Below are 18,907 nucleotides of genomic sequence, written 5' to 3'. Positions count from 1 at the left end.
TAATCAAAGTCAAGTGACACTAGTAAGATGACCTGAAAATATATCAATGCCTCCGCAAGACAAAATTTTAGTTGGATATGTGTTCCTAGTCCCCAGTATTAAGACATTTTTGGCGGAAAATTTCATGGGCTGCGCTTACCATGTAAACTTACATTAGTTCTAAGGCACCTTCTTAATAGTCAAACTGCTTGTTGGGATCATTGCCCAACTGCTGCAAGGGATGTTGACCGCTCATTGATTCATTGTCCGCTGGCAAGAAACACCAAGCAACTTCTCCAACCCACAATCTTATGCTCCTAGCCTGGTTCTATTGGAATTCTCATCAGATCATCATCAACTGATGATGAAGAGCTCATGCATGTCTCAGAACCGAATAGTATTCTAGTCCATAGTCACTGATGTGATGCTTAATTTCTTAGATTTCGGGTTTTTACGAGCCACCGAAAACTTTATAGCTTCGCTCCCTCCGTGAGGTGTCGCAAAGCTAAAGTTTTGATGGTTTGGTTCGAGATCACGGAGAGGGAGCAGGCTTCATCTTTAGAGATTGCAATGGTCAGATGATTTATGTTGGGGCTAAAAGTTTCATTCTTCTTCTTAAAGATGGCTATACATCATCTTAATATCAAATAGCTATGGATGGAGGAGATGCTGCAACAGTGATCAGTTGGATTAAATCACTCTACTTCAGGATATCCGGGAGCTTACAGAAGCCTTTCAATTCTTCTACGTTAGTCATACTCTTCTGGAAACCAAACAGCCAGTGGTGTGGCTTGTCAGGCACATGACAAGTGTCAGCTAACTTGATTGGCTATTGACTTGATGCAAATAGATATGTCAAGTATTCCTGTTAATTTAAACTCCAGGCTACAGTGGTTAATTGGCTATTGTAATGTGTAATGAAGAAACAAGACTATAGAAGATATGACAATTAACCACCGTAGCCTGGAGTTTAAATTTTTGGTTGTAGATTGGCAATTCAATTGATCTTTGGAACCCATTTTTCCCCATGTACAAGAATTCTCTAAATTGTTTGACTTGCTAGGAAGATTCAAAACATACATACGTATGTGGGTGTGTATTCAAGATTTTGGCCATCCAACAAGATATAGACTGCTCTTTCTTTAATCAAACAAACTCCAACATGAATGACAAATAATATTTAATAGGACTGGCTATACATATTTATTGGCCCCAGATCCGGTCCAATCGAGCCTAGTCTCTCTCTCTCTCTCTCTCTCTCTCTCTCTCTCTCTCTCTCTCTCTCTATATATATATATATATATATATATATATATATATATATATATATATATATATATATATATATATATATATATATATATATATATATATATATATATATATATATATATATATATATATCATGAAGAAGGATATGGCTAAACGAGTATTTTTATTGATCACTTTTAGTCATGCGGAGAAAAGGGCGATAGATAGGAAGGAAGTACTACTAAGGATACTTGAGTGCTTCCGAACAGAAAATGTCAATATATATATATATATATCTTTTGGAGGCATTTTTATTGGCCTGCTCTTTTAAATCTCATTAGGATTCCTCCCTATAAACTTATGATTACAAACCTATCCAGCCCATGTCTTCTCACTCTCATAATACCCCTACGATTCCTCCCACTTAAAATATGATTCCAAACCAATTTGCTTTACACCCTTTTTGCATTGTCGAGGAGAAGCAAAAAATCTGCATGCCCTGCTCCATTTCTTCCTGTATTTGGATTCCTCTCTTCTCTCTCGTATATATTATGCTTACTGTCGATTTATTCCATGACAATTAAAAGCTTTTCAGATCAAATGGTTGGTTTATACAAACTACCAGTCCCTTATAGAGTTTGACCTCTTCTCTTCTATCTTACACTCCCTTTGCTTGGCCAAAAATCATGCTTTTGTTAAGCATTTGTCATACTAAATTTCAGTTCTTTCAAGATGCCACTTCTCTTGTGAATACGAAGAAGTTGAGTTGCATTGAGGACTTTTATTTAATATATACTCGATTTCTCTATTTTGCGTTCGAGCTTTTCTTTTATTGCATATATGATATATCAATAAAAACTAGATAGTAAATATTATCATAAGAAGCATAATAATGGATTCTCAAGGATAGGGTCAAAATGTCAAGACATGTGGTTCTCAATGAAAAGGTGCAATGTTGCAAGTAATAATTAAATCTTTCAATATTAAAGTACATAGGATTTATGCATTTTTGCACATGGTGGATGCATCCTGCCATGTCTTAGAAAAGAAAAAACTTTTGACATATATTATCTTTCCAAATATTTATATGCATTCCGAGTTTGATCCAGAGCTTCAATTATAATGTTTTGAATTAAACTTATTTTATTTATAATATTATGATAGCATGATTAAGGTTCAGAATAATTGGAGTTCAATTCACTTAAACCTTAATCCTCAATTGAGGTTTTCCAATCTTAGATTACTTGAATAAGTACGAACCTATAACAAGTCAGAAGAGTTCTTTATTGGCACAATACCTTTTCTTTTGGATAATTTTATCGAACTTAGAGAACTATATCAACACAATTAGAACCTCTCAAAATGTTACGGTGGACAACTCCATTTGAAAAACCCAAACAATTGAATTAAATAAATTTCTTGTCATCATACAAGATTTATTACTAAAATTTGTGATTTTTCACAAGACAATGTTTAATTTATTTCCCTATATTAAAGTAGAGGATTAAATAAATTACTCATTGAGTTGGGAAAATTAAAAAGGTTGTAATAGTAATATTTTTGTAGTTGTTGCAAAATTCCACCCCTATAAACAAAATCCATGCTATGGTTACTTATGGACCACTCGCTGCTGGGATCCACCTCACTCACGTGCATTTCACGTGAACCTCAAGGCGGTTCGGCAGCTTTCCCTGGCCCGCAGGAATACGGATTGCGTGTACCAGATTGCTCCGCAAACTTCAAATTTCCGCGTGGGACCCACGCAAATCCCACCAATGGCTCTGCACGCTAACGGGACCCAATTAAAAGGCGCGTCGCAGCTTACCAGTCTCCAAAACGGAGTTGGTCTCTCCCCACCCTCTATAAATAGCCCCTGCCTCTGACCCCCTTGAGGGTTGCTTTTTCGAGGGATTGTTCTGCCCCGGAAACCCTAACCCTAACCCTTGCCGCCATCCCCACTCCAAAAGCTCTTCCTCCCTCCCCTCCCCCCCCGCCGCGCGGGATCGCTTTCAAATCTTGAGATCGAGCCAGATCCTCTTCTCCGCCTTTATATTGATTCCGTTCGATCCTCGGTTTCTTGAGATCTATAACCTCCGGTTTCTGGAGATCTATAACCCCCGGCTTCCTGCTTTTTCTGGTTCCTTGAGGCGATTTGGGCGCAGGTATTGGCCTTCTCTGAGTGGTCTGGGGGCCGATTTGCTGCGTTTGCCACCGATTTGAATCGAGGGGGACGGAAGATCGTAGGCGGGCGGTGATGTCTCGGTGCTTTCCGTACCCGCCACCGCCTCCATATTACGAGGAGGGCCTGATCGAATCGATTAAGGTTTGTTGAGCATTAATGCTACTGCGATTGATTACTTGCATTTTTGCTCGACTCCTTTTTGGTTGATCGGTTCGTTGGATGGGCTCCCTTTCTGTGGATGAATACCGTCGAAAAATAACAATCTTTTAATTGAAGAAGAACTGATGAATCTGTATACAAGCCGTGTAGTATCATGTATCTATATGTCAATCAAGGCAGAAAATAATATAACTAACTCTAAGCTTGGGCTTTCCCGTAGTTGGTGGTGGTTTTTCAGTTTTTCTGGCTTTCTGTTAATTGTTTTGAACTCCCACTTTGGGTTCTAGAGACAAGCAATTGATCAGTTTGAATGGAGTTAGGCGGGACGGGATTATATGGTTTTTCCTTCGGTTTCATATTGGAGATGAGTTGCCATGAAGTCATGCTAGTGGCAATATCACGTTGTTGATGTGAATGTGAAGATGTTCCTTATGAACAATTATTTTTCTTGAGGTCCCAAATTTATTGATGTCATGCATGAGGAAAGTTCTAGCAGCTACAATTGGATTAGTTTGATCTATAGTGATCATTTTGGAGTAGTGGAAATGTTTAGGTGCATTGATCACATGTTTGTGGTGGTTGTTCAACAATAACCTGTCAGGGGGAATTATCAGTATACCCATTTTTCAACCTCTCTAAATTATCAATCTCTGACAAAATATCAGGGTGGTGACGCCCATATGTGGAATGTGGTGACATGATAGGCTTCAGGTGAGGAGTCTTCAGCAATGTGAATTTTTTGGTGTCACAATTTTGTTGATAAGGAAATGATGTTTCCAATAGCTGATTATTAGTAGCTTTTTGATCTTCCTTCAATACAGGATTGACTGTATATAGAGATAGCTGTCAAACTATTAACAAGATCAAATAGAATATGGATTGATGCAAGCAAAGATGAAGAAAGCTACTATTGGATGATCCAATGTAGTGGTTGGGGCTTATGGGCATGGAGGTGCTCATAGTTGGATTGTCCAATATATGCTCTGTATTCTAGGTGTTTAAAACCATTTTAACTTATGTCCAGTTTTGCGTAGTTTGGGTTGGGGGACTGTTCTGGGCTCTGATATGCTCCTGACTTCTATGCAAGAAATTCTCGCTTGGCAGATGCTAGTTTAATCTGTGGTATAAATGAAACGTGTGATCATTGTTCATCTTGACAGACAGTCATACAATTTGCATTGGTGTATCGCGTTATCTAAATTCCTGTTTGATTGGAACCTGTCAGTAAAAAAAAGAAAAAAAAAGAAAAAAAGGTTTTCATGGAAACATGCCAAAGTACATGTATGATTACTGTATTTTTTTAATCAGTTTTGATGCATGGTTTATTTGGATATATTCATTGTCATGCTTCACACAATTTACATTGTGCAATACATGTTTTGATTTTCATGTTTGTGAAAATAATGTTGCAACAAGATCTCCAACTTGAGACATAGATGAGTTTGTGATCTGCACTGAGGTGAGAAAAAGATGAGGGATGTATAAGTTGCATATTGCAATAAATCTTTTGTAGAATTTGTTGAACCCTTAAATAATGAGAACCTGACTTGCTGAAGACTTTGTAGTTGCATTGACATCTGGAGTTCTCTACTGTCTTAGGTGGGCTGCTTGCTTGTGGCCAAGCAACTCTTGAAGATATGGAATTAGTCTTAGGGTTTTCCTTATTATGATATCCAGAAAATTCAAATAATGGATTGTTGTCTCAACAAAGATTCAAAAACTTGGTTTTGGTTTCGGATGGATCAAATGAGAACCAATTTTGTCAGTTTTGGTAGCCTCTCTCTAGTTTTGGTAGTTTCCCTGTAAATTGTCAAGAAGTGAAATGATGACAATCAAAAATAATATTGTATTGGGATTTCTTGAATCTTAACATCATGATCTTATTCTTTTTCACTTGATTCAAAATTTGTAGATTCTGGGAGTTGGGATTTTTACTAGGTGTTTAGTTAAAAAGGAGAGCCCAAATTAGAAAATTCAACAAAAGTAGAGTTTCTATTTCATGATTTGAGAGATTTTTGAAAATTTATTGGACGACCAACCGCCAGCACGTTTTTAAAATCATAATTTGTAATTTCCAAAAGCACAAGATTTTTTTAGTAAATGGACCCTTAGAACAAAGAACAAAAACAGCAAGCAAAATAAAATCCTATCAAAAATAAGAAATTTGACATAGCATGAAAACATATTAAGGACCTTTGGATGAATTTTTTTTTCCATCGTTTAGCATTGAAACAACCAAGAAAAATATTTTTTTAAGAACATTCAAAGAGTCATGTTTAGATCTTTTTATATCATTTGATAATCTATCATCAGAAAATAGAAATGTGAATGAAATATGAACACTCAAATCTATTTCAGAAATTTTAGTTTTAGGTGCCTCCGCCTGTTCTTAGAATTATGAAATTCTAGTTTAGCTTAGTTTAGATTTCTAACATTTTAAAAAAATGAAGAAATTGCAGTTAATTAGAATAAGCAACCTTCAGATACATTAAACTTGGCTTTACAAGTTAGTTTCAACCAAGTTGAGTTTCAGAAGGAGCTTTAAACCATGTTCTCAACTATTTGGGGTATACAAATATAAATTAGGCCACATCAGGCCTACTTGATACTGTGAGAATCATGCATGGCATGAGCTTGCCTTGTGGGTTTGATAAGCCTGAAACATCAATCCAATTTAGCGATATGTTTCAGATATTGGCATGAAATGTAATGTCTAGAGTTGCATCATGCATTATTTGGCGGCTGGAGTTCCGTGCAGTATTTTGATGTTGTCTGAAGATGATATGGCTGCTCATGAAGCTTTACGTTGAAGTTCTGTTAGAGGATGTTGGTTTTGTTTTCTTTGGTGATGAATCTGGCACTTACATCTGTCCAGTTAGCTGCTGAATCTTCTGCTTGAAAGGTGAAATAATGCAGTTAATTGTTCAATCATGTTATTATTGGGCATTATGTTGTAAGCTAAAAACCAGAGGCTTTATTGGAGGTGGATCCAAAGTCTACATTTTCGAGGTTGAACCTGCCTATTTAATTTTCTTAGCCATGATAGTGTCCTCTCTTGTTTTCCTTCTAGCTGGTCTCTGCAGGTGCATGAGAGAGATCACAAGGATTTGCATTACCTGTATAGATTTTTAAGTGTCTAATTTTTGTGGTTGAGCTGCAGATTGTTGGATGATAGTTCCTTTTGTGCAGCATGCCATTGGAAGTGTAGTATTTGTTGGCAGCTGCCAGCATGTTTTGAAGAGTAATGTGAGCAATGTGAAATGCCTGATTTGTATCATTTGAAAGGCTTTGTATTATATAAATCTATGTCAAACATTTTGTCTATGAGTGGTGTTGAGAATTGCAACTTGCCTGGTGGCAACTTTTCTAACCTGAACTTGCTTCTTAGTGGCTTTGGAGATTTTCTCACTATTTGCTATAGCGTAGCACAGTTAAGTGGCTTTCTTACAGGTGTAACATTTGAATTGCTGGAAGAGCCTTTCATTATGCAAAGCGACACACTTTTTTCTTATGATTTTGCATTTGTGGACATCACATTATTTTCTTGGATGTCATCTTACTATTCCATGTCTTGAAGATTGCTTTCTCAAAAAATGGATGCTCTAACAGCATTCTGTGTTGTTATGATGTATTGTCCTTGGTTCTTCTTTCCTTTCCCACTTTCTTTTCTGTGATGGAATTGATGATTGTTCTGGTGCACTGAGGTACCAGAAAGAAAGTGAAAGGGCGAAGAAGGAGAGGAGGAAAGAAAAGAAAAGGGAGAAGAAAGAGAAGAGGGAGAAAGCTGGTCAAGAGCATGAGGAATCTAAACGCTCAAAACATAGCCACAAGAAGAGAAAGTATGAGGAAAGGAGCCAGCTGAATCAGAAGGACGGCTACAATGCAAAAGCAAAAGCTGCTGCTGGTGCTGTTGAGCAGTTGGAGGGGAGTGGCCTCACAGAAGAGCATGAGCAGCCATATTCTATTCAGAATATATATGACTCCTCTGAGAGCTCTCAGGACAGCAGCAAGAGGAGGAAGCTTGTGGTCCCCAATGTCAACCAGAATAGCCATGGTGAGTATTTTTCTGTCTTCTATTTTTTTTCCTTCCCTATCTGGCTCCATAGTTATTTTGTGTGCTAGGTGAGCTTGTACCGTGCTCGTGGAGATGCTGATATTACCTTTTTGTTTTTCCTTGTGAAGGTTCGATCCTTCGAATCAGGTTACCACTGATTAAACAAAAAGATGCAACACTACCGGCAAACATTCCAGTTGTGAAAGAAAAAGATCCGACACCACCTGCAAGCATGCCAACTTTGAAACAAAAAGATCCAGTGCCACCTGCCACCATGCCCGTGGTGCAGAAGAATCTAAAGCCACCTGCCACCATGCCCGTGGTGAAACAGAAGGATCTAAAGCCACCTGCCACCGTGCCTGCGGCGAAACAAAAAGATCCAGTGCCACCTGCCACCATGCCCGTGGTGAAACAGAAGGATCTAAAGCCACCTGCCACCATGCCCGTGGTGAAACAGAAGGTTCTAAAGCCACCTGCCACCGTGCCAACGTTGAATCAAACAGATTCAGAGCTTTCCAGAACCAGAACCAGCGAAGAACCATGCTTCTCTGGCAGGGTCACAGAAACTGCCCTCGAAATGGAAGCAGCAAAATCTCCTTATAGCAAGTCTAGCTCAAAAAGGAATAGGAGGATCCATGAAATGGAAGGGCAGTTCAGAGAACTTATAATGAACTGGAACCCTCCACCATTGCAGCTGGAGCATTCAGATATTAGCGACCAAGACTGGTTGTTTGGGTGCTCAAAGCGCCGTTCCAGTCTTAATTCCAACATGCATGAAGCCCACAAGGAAGGCTTGTTGAGTCATGGGAGCAGTGTACCATCTTCCATGCAGCCTCAAGCTTGTTATCTACCTGGCTTTGATACTTATCAACTGCCGTACGTGATTCCATATTGAACTTGTGGAGGAACATGCTTATTGTACGAGAGCATTTTGTAATAAGTACGAGATGGGCGACGGTGGGATGGCAATCAGTTTTTCTTCTCTTTTCTCCGGGGCTGCTGCTGAGAGTAATTTGTATTCAGGGTTTTTAAGTTGGGCAGCATATCAATAAAATTATATGATAGATTCAATAGCTCATTCTTGTCCAGGAATCCATTCGTTGGATCCTGTTTCATTTCAAGTCGCGTGATGCTGCAATAGTGAGAGCAGATATCTAATGTCAACTTGTGGTTGCGCCGTTGCAGTGGCATTTTTGTTAAAAGTACTTGCGGCGGCATTTAGTTGGTTCATTATGAAAGATTTGTCAAAAGAGGTGGCTGAAGGAAAAATATCCACGCACGTCGCTAATGGCATTTTGGGTTGACCAGGATGCTTGGAGACGTGAAGGAAAAGAGTAATTACGTGGAGGGAAGGAGAATTTATGGACAGAGGCAGAGGCAGAGGCAGAGGCAGAGGCAGGGAGAGAAATCTATGGGAAGCTGGAGATGGAGAATCTATGTGGATAATTTAGAGACGGGACGACCTGGGAGAATTTTTCCTGTTTTACTAATAATTCTGACGCACCACTTATTAGATCAAGGTCCCCTGAAACAGTTATCAGTGCGCTGGTTAATCTCCAAGCTTATATCAGCTGAGGGCTTGAATCTAAGTTTGTCCACGGTTGATATCTCAGATCAGGACTTGAATACCGATGAATTTCCACTCAGCAGCCTGCTCCGTCCTAGCCTCACAACCATTATAGACCAGGCAAAAAGACATAGAGAAGGTCAAATTGGTATTGGATTGCCATTACCACAAGGGTTGTTTTCAGTTCGGTCATCGACTAGATTAGAATATACTTATCACTACATGCGTTGGAAAGACTTTCAAAGTCTAATAAAAGAATCCTTATTCATAGCATCCAGCATAAGCCCGCACTACCAAATTGACTGTCTTTTTTTTTTTTATTGTAATCGAGTTGACTGTCATTGCGGAAAGTAGCAGTACTATGAAGCAAATTTCATCAAAGTCTCCAATCCGAGCTCACCGTTGCCTTATGCGGAGAATACATGCAGAGGATCATATGATCGTGTGCGTACCTAAAAACTTAACGCGAACTCTCGTCATTAATTTTGAAATTTGCTTGAATCGCCATGCTTCATGTTGCCCTGCAGATAAGCATTCTATATGCTTTATTTTATTCACAATGGAGTAGTTCATCAGTTTGAAGCATATCTTAGTTATAGCAAATAGCAAAACTAACAATGAGTCATGTTGGACATCGTTAAGTACATCATTAAAACAATTGATGCTAAAGAAGAGGATTACTTGGATTATTGTTACTCTTTGCCCTGTTGACGTCTCTCTTATTATCATGTCATCACCTTCTTTGGAAGCTTGTGTAATACCAAGCAGCGATCTGCAAGTCTTGCAACTGGCTTTAATACTGTACAAATATGCCCCAAAGCACACAAAGTTAAAAAGAAAAGAATTGCTGTCATATTTCTCTAATGGGAAGCTAATCAAAACTAGAAGAGCGGCTCCATCTTCCTCGTAGGTACTCCTCCAAGGAACCTAGTTGGCTCTGTTCGAAGCTGGTGACCGATGCATCGTCTTCCACATCAAGCAGTGCAAGGCCTAAATGTGACCCAATGCTTGAAGCTGGATAGGTTTCCTCATCTTGACAATCCAACTCATTGAGTGTAGCAGTATCAGTGAGGCAGTTCATCCATGCCTCCATGTCTTCTACTCCTTGGAGAAGGCTCTGAATCTGTAATTTAAAAGGACTCAACATTAACCACGTAAAATTTAGAAAACAGAGACAACCTTTCTGATATGTATAAATTACCTGGCTCATTTGAGGTCGGAGACGAGCTGCCCTTGTAATGCAAAGAGATGCAGCTAAAACCATTCTTCTCATTTGAACCTCGTCATGCTTCAAATCGAGATTGGGATCCAATAAATTCATAACATCCCCTCTCTCTAGTATTGGTGTTGCCTACTCAAAAGAAAGTAACACTCGGTTAGGAAACTTGTCTTGAATTTGGTTCGTTCAGATTCAAATATTTTCTGTTTTTTTTTTCTTTTTGGTGTGTGTGTGTAAAGATTCAAACGTTTTTCAAAGACAAAAGGTAAGAGTAATATAGCAAATTTCTCAAATTAACTACAAAAGATCACGAATCCCTCCATGATATTGGTGCGACAGGAAATCCATGATTGTCTTGTGACATCTCCGACAAAGAACAGAACAATGAGCTTTTGTGCAGTAAGTACTAATTATGTGCTGTGACAGAAAAGGGCCTCACCCACATGACCAGACTTTCTTGGCCCTCAGGGTTATCATCGCTGATTGGCTTTCTTCCTGACAACAGTTCAAGTAGAACAACTCCAAAGGCATAGACATCAATCTTTTCACTGACCTTCCCATACATAAAATACTCCGGAGCAAGGTAGCTGTGGAGACAATCACATAATAAGGCATCATTTTCATTTACTGAAGATCACATAAAATCACTACAAATTGGACTTTAGTTTAATGGAAAAGAAGCATACCCAAAAGTTCCAACAACACTGCCATGTGTTACGTAGGCTGAAGTTGTCGGTGCCCACATAGCTAAGCCAAAATCGGATAGCTGTCACAGAGAGACACCAGATTTTGTCAAATCTAGTACAAAAGTTTCAGATGCCAATATTGATGAGTTTGGAATGTTACCTGAGGCTCAAATTCATCATTGAGAAGAATGTTCGAGGACTTGACATCTCTATGAATTACCGGCCGAGAGCAGCCATTGTGAAGGTAGCTTAGAGCCTCGGCGATCCCCATTGCCACCTTAAATCTCATGTCCCATGGTAGTGGTGCCTTCGTTCTCTTACCTGTTCTTCGATCAAAATCAGTTAAAAGCAATGCCATGAAATGAACTATTTACACTAGTTTGACGAGGACCAAAAGTTCAGATATGCATATCATTCTAAAACATCAGAAACTTAAATGATACAATAAAAATGAGGACATGCTGATCAACATGCTGCAGACCTTAATAAATTTTGAATTAAATTGGATGAAGATTGGCTATTTTTATTATACAAAAATACAATCATGCACAAATTCATGATTCTTAAAAGGAAGCGCATTAACGTTTTTGATGGAGTTACCATGGAGGTTTTCCTCTAAACTTCCTTTGGAGAAGTAGCTGTACACGGAAATAAGGTGGTTGTCCTCCACACAGATGCCCATCAATGGCACCATGAGCTTGTGCTGTAATTTAGTCATGATGTCAACTTCCAAAAGGAAATCTCTCGATGCTTCCGCAGATAATTTTGACAATTTGATAGCCACATGCTGACCATCGGGAAGGCATCCTTTGTAAACTTGGCTACTCCCTCCTTTTCCAATCAAATTCTCTGCTCAAAATTGAAATCATAAATGAAATCAGGATCTAGATCAGAATTTCTATCTTTGAAAGCGGTCTATGCATTGAAGAGGAACCTGAAGAGAACTGATTGGTTGAATTCTGGAGTTCCTCGTATTGGAACCATTTGCAAGTAGAGGTACTTGTTCCTAGGATAACCTTCAGCTCCTTGATCAGGTCCATCCGCGGCTGATTAGATGGCGAAACTCTTTTCGGTAGGTTCATAGCCCATTGGACTACTGACATTTTCCGGGCTTCATCATCCTTTGGTGCTTGTAGGTTTTCTGAAACTGCTCTTCGTAGTAGGGGCCAACCAGGCCTCTGTTCTGGCAGCCTTCTTACAAGAACTGAAATAGAGACAGGACCAACTTCTGCCATCTTCCCGAGGCTGTGATCTTTTGAAACCTCTTCGTTTAGTCCACACCTATATCCAACACTGGAGATCCTAGGGGATCCTTTGTCGAGCTTAACCTTCGAACTTGGGACAATTATTTTGGCATCCATGCTAACACTTGGATGTAACACATTACGAAGCGTCGACTTTGGGTCTCCTCCTAATGCCAGGAATTAAAACCAAGTAAGGACTAGGAACAAAAACATGATCATCAAGCTACAGTCATGTGTACAGTTGGGAAAGTTGAGAGGCTGATAAATCAGACCTGAAGGTGTTTTGGTAGCTTCCCTTTGAAAGATCACCTTTCCATTGTGAATTGCAATCAAATTAGTGGTTGGAGGCAGCTTCTTGGCACAATATTTGGCAAGAGAAGCTGAACCCCTGAACGACAATTATGATCAGATTAGAAGAGGATTTGACATGGCCCCTAATGTAAGTAGGAGTTACACCTACCCAAATGAATAGTTATTGTGGACTCCAACTACCGCTGTCCTGGCACCACAGAGTTTGGCCTCCTTCACCAGGACTCTCCGAATAGAACTTCCCGGAGAGACCCGGCCCACAAGAGCTACCTACAAGCCATGAATAATTGGAAGACTAAGCCAAGTTATCAACAAATTACTCCATAGGTTTTGGTCAAGAGCAACAGAAGACTCACTTTCTTCAAATTGCATAAGCCTTCATATACTGCTAGGTATTCATCTAAAACTTTGATCAGAGAAAACGTAGAGGTGTTGCAGAGTTCTGAAAGGAGATTTGAACATTAGCAGACCAAATAAATCTATAAACTATGGAAGTAAATTCTAGTTGAATGAATGTTTATTACCTGAATTGCGGCAGACATGAACTGCTACGACGCGATCGTCTTGCTTGGCAACTTTGCTGAGTGCCCAATCAAGCAACTCCCTGCCATTGGCATCCAATGAGAGTCCTACCAATATGCAGCTACCCTCACCCTTCTCCTCATCAGATGCTACCTTCTCGATGATCATCTTCAGTTTCGAGTATTTAACCCTCAACGGATTCAAATCCTTCAAGAATCTGGGAGATGCAGACTTGCTCCTCTCACTCTAAAGCTCCATTCTCTATAATACGACTCTGGAAATAGCTGCAACAAGTTGCCAAAGCCACTTCACTATGTGGACATATGGTATCTCATCGGCAGCAAGAGTCTCAAACTCATCAGAAGAACTCAGTCACAATTCATCTCCCCTGTGAATTTAAAACAGAGCATGAGTAGTTAAAAAAAAGAAAAAGCAAAAGAAGAAAAGAATCCATAGGAGAAAGAATAGCTCCAAATCGAAATATTAAAGCAAAACAACTTGGATCCTTTACCTCATTCAGTTTAAGCAAATCTCAATATAATAAAGAAATTGGAAGAAGTTCAAATTTTGCAAGCAAAACACAGACGCATCAGCCGAAACCTACCTAAATCTTGTTCGTTTGTCGCATTCCAGCGGGACATTCTATAATAATAGAACGGCCGCTGGAGATGTCATCGGCCCACCTACTCCAACTATAATCGCATTCAAAACCCTTCCATTAAGTAACCAAAAACAACGTCAAGGTGGCTCTTTGATGACGACGTAGCTTAGTTAAGCTGCACTTTCCTATTACCAGAATGAAAAGAAGATCGGATTGTGAAGAAACCAGAGAGAGAGAGAGAGAGAGAGAGAAGTTCCAGGAGTAGTCGATAAGCACCGGTTTTGATTCCCCGAAGAAGGACAAAGAAGGGCACCTACCCAATGGAAATGCTCGATTGGTCGTCGCTTGACTGAGAGAAGGGCTTTTGGATGGCGAATCGTGTGAGAGGGAGGGGCGGATCAGGGTCCAAAATACGCCGGTGGGGCGGCGGGGCGGGTCGGGCGGGGGAAGAGGAAGGTGAGAGAGAGAGAGAGAGAGAGAGAGAGAGAGAGGAAGTGGGAGGGTGAGGGCGAGCGCTCATTCGATGCCTGCGGTTCAGAATACCAGCCCTCTTTTTCGCGGGAAACCCGCGATAACCGGTCACCCAATCTCGACCGACGCAGCGGTAAGGGATTCGCGTACTGCGGGTTGCGACCCAACGGTAAAATTGTATTGATTGGATACGGCAAAAAAAACAAAGAGACAATAAAAGCCCCCTATTCTGCAACATCTATTGAAAGATGGAAGACTGCAGCATCTTTCGGACAGTACATATATATATATATATATATATATATATATATATATACATACATATATATACATATATATATATATATACATACATATATATACATATATATATACATATATATATACATATATACATACATATATATATATATATATATATATATATATATATATATTGAAAGATAAATAGGACCATAGATTGGATCGTTTTTGTCACATTCTCGCTTTTATCCAGTTGGCTGGATCGGATAAGCAGCCATTGTAAAAATAAAAAAATAAAAAAATAATTAAAAAAAAAGGTGATCAGTAAAATGTTGGCTGCTGGAAATATTGAATGGAGTTGAGAACAAGGGACGCATCAACACCTGCTTCAGCTTTGGGACATTGGCTCATGGGCACGGTTGTGGGTCCTCGTATAATGTTAGACGTACTTCCATTTCTCTGGGACATGGACCCTGCTGATTTCCTTCACGGGACGCCCACTGAATGTAGGTGGCATTTACATATAGATCACTTTGATGGATGACTCTGATTTAACCATCAATAAATATGTCTCGGCCTGATAGGCCGATCCTTAAATAGACTGTCTGATCCTTTAAGATGCACATCCATTCCCTTCCAGATACTTGAATTGACAGAACTAAAATATTGGAGGGCATCATCTTTAATATCGATTTCATTGCTGCAGTTGTTCGAAATGGTAAAAGGTTCTTTCAATAATTGTAAAGCAACATCAAAGTATGAATGCAACAACACCATAGATTGGTTTAATAACTAGATGGATTCTGATAGGTTCTTGACAATAAGCATTAAAGAATTGTGATATCAAGGAAAACATGTTCAAAACTCTAAATATAGGTCTATGAAGAAAAGTAAATAAAATATGTTTGTTCCCACGAAAGGATTTTCACATATCACCTCAATTTTAGATAGCTTGTCAATGCCATAGCAAACCTACCTGTTTGAATTGGTAGGGAACTAAGGAACATGTTTTCTTATTTTCGAAGTATAAAAAGATTAGTTAACAAGTTTATGAATGATTGTTTTTTTCTATTTTTTCAAGTTTCAACCCATTCTGAATCGTCCATCCTTATATGTCAATGTAAAAATCTGTGTGATCGTGTGTTTAGTCCCGCATCGATTATTCGCCGATGATATCTTGGATACTTATATAGAACTAATGAACCCAAATAATAACTTCCGGCTAGTTATTTTGGGTGAGCTTCTGAATTGTTATAAATAGTATTAGAGCGAACTCGGCTCATAGCTTATGTGGACTAGAAGACACTGCAGCACGAGTTCATAGAGGCTAACCATGGGTCGATCATGGTACTTATGATTAAATTTGAATGAATTTGAGCTCTTAGTGTAATAAGAATGTTATGACTTGAACGGGAGGAATATGTAAAGATTCGTGCGGGCGTGCATTTAGTTCCACATCGGTTATTCGTTGAGAAGATCTTGGGTACTTATATAGGACTAAGAAACCAAAAAAATATATTCTAATTAGTCTTTTTAAATAAGGTCTTGAGTTGTTACATGTCAGGTGCTGAAAAGACCATAGTGAAAGGCTAGCTTCACTTGTGATTTGCATCTTTGCATCTACGTATACGCAAATTTATACTCTTTATGCAATTTTGATAAAAAAAATACTTCAGGTCTTTGTTACGTGCACATAAAAATTTTCTCAAGCCCAGAACTGTTGACTTGGCAATTTATTATCAGCCGACAGTGTCTGACGGTAAATTACATAGATCCTAACTTGCTACCTGATTACAGAATTGTCCATTTTGCACGTAACGGGAGACGCCTCCATTTACGCATAGTGATATCCACCATCATTGAAAGACTTCTTCTTTTGAGAATATTATTAGAAATATGACAACTTGGTGATATGTTCTCGGGGAAAGCATAGTAATTCACCAACCTAGATGGAAATTGGTCGCCATAATCACATCACAATATGTTAAGATCATCGAAGCATTTGATTTTGAAACGCACTCTCTTGCTGGCAGTCAAAAAACGTGGGGATAAGGACATGGCCTCCGGACTTCCACCACAAATTTAAAGAAAAAAGAGAGAAAAGCCAGTGGAGAATGAAGGCATCCACAGGCTATTTCGGATGTGGTTGTCCGGTCCAGAATTGATGTCTCGATCCAATTTTTTTTAGTCTTTGTATGACGTCTAGAGAACAGTCATTTAAAGCGACTTTCGGTGGTGGATCAAATTTGAAGAAGTCTAGTCTGATAAGTCAACAGGCTTGGATCATTAATTCTACCCCATACATAGGCTCACCAATAATCGCTTTAGTAGGGCACTGGTGGCATCGATGGGCACCACACTTGCTCCAAAATATCTGAGTTATAATAAGAACCGACGTTGCATTCCAGGTTAGACACATTTATAGAAAGGCCAATGGCTCTGAGAGGACTCTATGGATCGGAGAAAAGGAGCAGCCTAGAATACTCTGTGATTTATAATTTTTTAATTTTTTTTTTGAATATATCTATACTAGAAGTATACGAGCCAATCTGCTGTAGCAAAAAACAAATTGCTTTAACTTTTGTATCTTTATTTGTCGTTACATTTTGATCTTTTATTTAAGGAAAAAGAAAAAATATTGCTGGTGGCAACTTGCACTTAGTAGGGGAGTCCCTTTTTGGAGTATGCATTTGGAGTCGCTCTAGACATCAGGATACTGTATGAGGTTCTGTTCTGATGTTCCGTCTGGCAGCTTTTTAGTTAACCGGATCCTATCACTTGGGGTTGGGTCCCGGTGTCCAAAATCCATCCAAAATGGGCTGACCACTATCTAGAGTCGGCGAAAACGATAAAGCTGACCGAAATTCTCACCTGCAACGTGGCTGCGACGCTTTTCACGTGGTTTCGCGTGACAATTTGTGACAATTTTTACTGGTAGATCGTGTATTGCATGGAAGGACGGCATAGACTGCAGCCAAGGAAACGAGTCTCCTACCAAAAATTCTTAAGATAGCATTTAGAAAAACAGATTCAATCTTCTTTTTTTTTTGTTGAAACTTACGATAGATATTGGAAAGTGGTACTTCAATCTTTTTTTTGGTTGAAAAAATGGCTCTTGTCATATGTTTGTACATATTCATTTTTCATTTCCTGTTCTAGAGATCATTCATAACCGTTATTTTCAACTTCTCCCTCATGCTTATTCCACATAATCATCCCTTTTTTGTGAGAAACGATGCATTAATTCACTTAATATTGTTCTTCTCATCATACAAATATTTGAAATTGGAACCTAGTGGGTCAAAACATAAGTAGACTTAAGAGTTATGGTGCTTGATATAACATCTACTAACTGACTATTTTTTTCTTCTTCTTTCTGTTCCCATAAGCGTTTAAATTGAGCTCGACACTCCTTGGGGACATCCCTCCCCAACCCAATAATGGCGTTATCTGCAATAACTCCATTCATGGCTTCAGATTCCCATTCTTCCCTCGTCAAAGAAAGATACATATTAGCAACATCCGCCGGCTGCTGAGGGTCGCTCGGAGGTCGCTGCTGCGGCCGCATCAGCCGGCCTCCACCGACGGAGAGAGAAGGACGACCGCGGCCAAAGCGTCGTGTATTAAATGGTCATTATATGCATGTGGAGCCCCATGTCCTTTTGCAGGAATACCAAGTTCCAATCTTATGCCGGTTGGTGGATCGAGCCTGCTCTCTGCACCTCAGACCCACAATTAATAATGGCCCTTTTGATCTTTTCACTGCTCATTAGATTGAAATAATACGTGAAAAACATTCAAATGTTTGTGTATTTTCCGGATGCAATAACATGGCTGTGAGTTGAATATATTTAGCGGATGGATGCAACCATTCCAGCACTAATGCACCATATCTCATCAGAACTTTGCAGTTAAGCATGCTTGAGCGAGAATAGTACTAGAATGGATGATCCCTTTCTTATTGTTCTTCATAAAAAAAAATATACTTAGTGGATGGTTATGATTTCATTAAAGAACAAGCACAGCAAATTGATAATTTCTGGAGAAAAAAAAAGTGGAGAGGCTTGGTGTACTCTAATAGAACCCGAGCTATAGAAATATATTCAACCGCAACCTGATAAAGTTCTAGAGCGCTTTGTGGATCGGAGTGGATGGAGAAGTTTTCAAAAGACAGGGAGAAGTCCAATTAAAAGCTGGATTTGGATGAACAATGTGGTCATTTTCATTGTTTTTTCTTCCTTCCCTGTTTTGATAAATTCTGTCATTTTTATTGTAAGGTTATAGGGGAGAGGTTAGCAGAACGGGACAACAGCCTTTTAACTCCAAATATCTCAGCATATTATCGAAATGATTTGTCGGCGTATTTAAGCCCCACCCAAGGGTCGGTGCACTCATTTGATGCTATTATATTTTTTTACCT

General features: G+C 39.2%; 2 protein-coding genes across 5 annotated transcripts; one reads left to right on the top strand and one right to left on the bottom strand.

Annotated features, from left to right (window-relative positions):
- Window positions 1–3,113: 3,113 nt before the first annotated feature.
- On the top strand, window positions 3,114–8,743 carry LOC103724131 (misshapen-like kinase 1). Its single transcript, XM_008815292.4, has 3 exons — window positions 3,114–3,553; window positions 7,283–7,625; window positions 7,754–8,743. The coding sequence occupies exons 1-3, from the start codon at window positions 3,485–3,487 to the stop codon at window positions 8,518–8,520; spliced, it is 1,179 nt and encodes a 392-aa protein (XP_008813514.2). The 5' UTR covers window positions 3,114–3,484; the 3' UTR covers window positions 8,521–8,743.
- A 737-nt stretch (window positions 8,744–9,480) lies between these two features.
- Window positions 9,481–14,229, bottom strand: LOC103724130 (serine/threonine-protein kinase RIPK-like). Of its 4 annotated transcripts, XR_005507869.1 has the most exons (14): window positions 14,091–14,229; window positions 13,777–13,958; window positions 13,175–13,560; window positions 13,007–13,092; window positions 12,802–12,920; window positions 12,614–12,729; window positions 12,032–12,508; window positions 11,698–11,946; window positions 11,258–11,418; window positions 11,098–11,177; window positions 10,851–10,998; window positions 10,394–10,543; window positions 9,874–10,315; window positions 9,481–9,713 (listed from the first exon to the last, which is right to left on the bottom strand). XR_005507869.1 is itself a non-coding variant. In XM_017846888.3 (13 exons), exons 3-13 carry the CDS (start codon window positions 13,338–13,340, stop codon window positions 10,064–10,066), a joined length of 2,004 nt encoding a protein of 667 aa, XP_017702377.2. In that variant the 5' UTR covers window positions 13,341–13,560; window positions 13,777–13,958; window positions 14,091–14,229; the 3' UTR covers window positions 9,765–10,063. The 4 variants fall into 4 exon arrangements, 3 of the variants coding, with proteins under 3 accessions (XP_017702377.2, XP_038973892.1, XP_008813513.2); XM_017846888.3 differs by lacking the exon at window positions 9,481–9,713 and having other exon boundaries at window positions 9,765–10,315; XM_039117964.1 differs by lacking the exon at window positions 9,481–9,713 and having other exon boundaries at window positions 9,906–10,315; window positions 13,777–13,884.
- Window positions 14,230–18,907: the final 4,678 nt, after the last annotated feature.

Source organism: Phoenix dactylifera, chromosome 2 (assembly GCF_009389715.1).
Source record: "Phoenix dactylifera cultivar Barhee BC4 chromosome 2, palm_55x_up_171113_PBpolish2nd_filt_p, whole genome shotgun sequence".
NCBI classification, from domain to species: Eukaryota; Viridiplantae; Streptophyta; class Magnoliopsida; order Arecales; family Arecaceae; genus Phoenix; species Phoenix dactylifera.
This window is presented reverse-complemented; position numbering and strand designations above follow the sequence as displayed.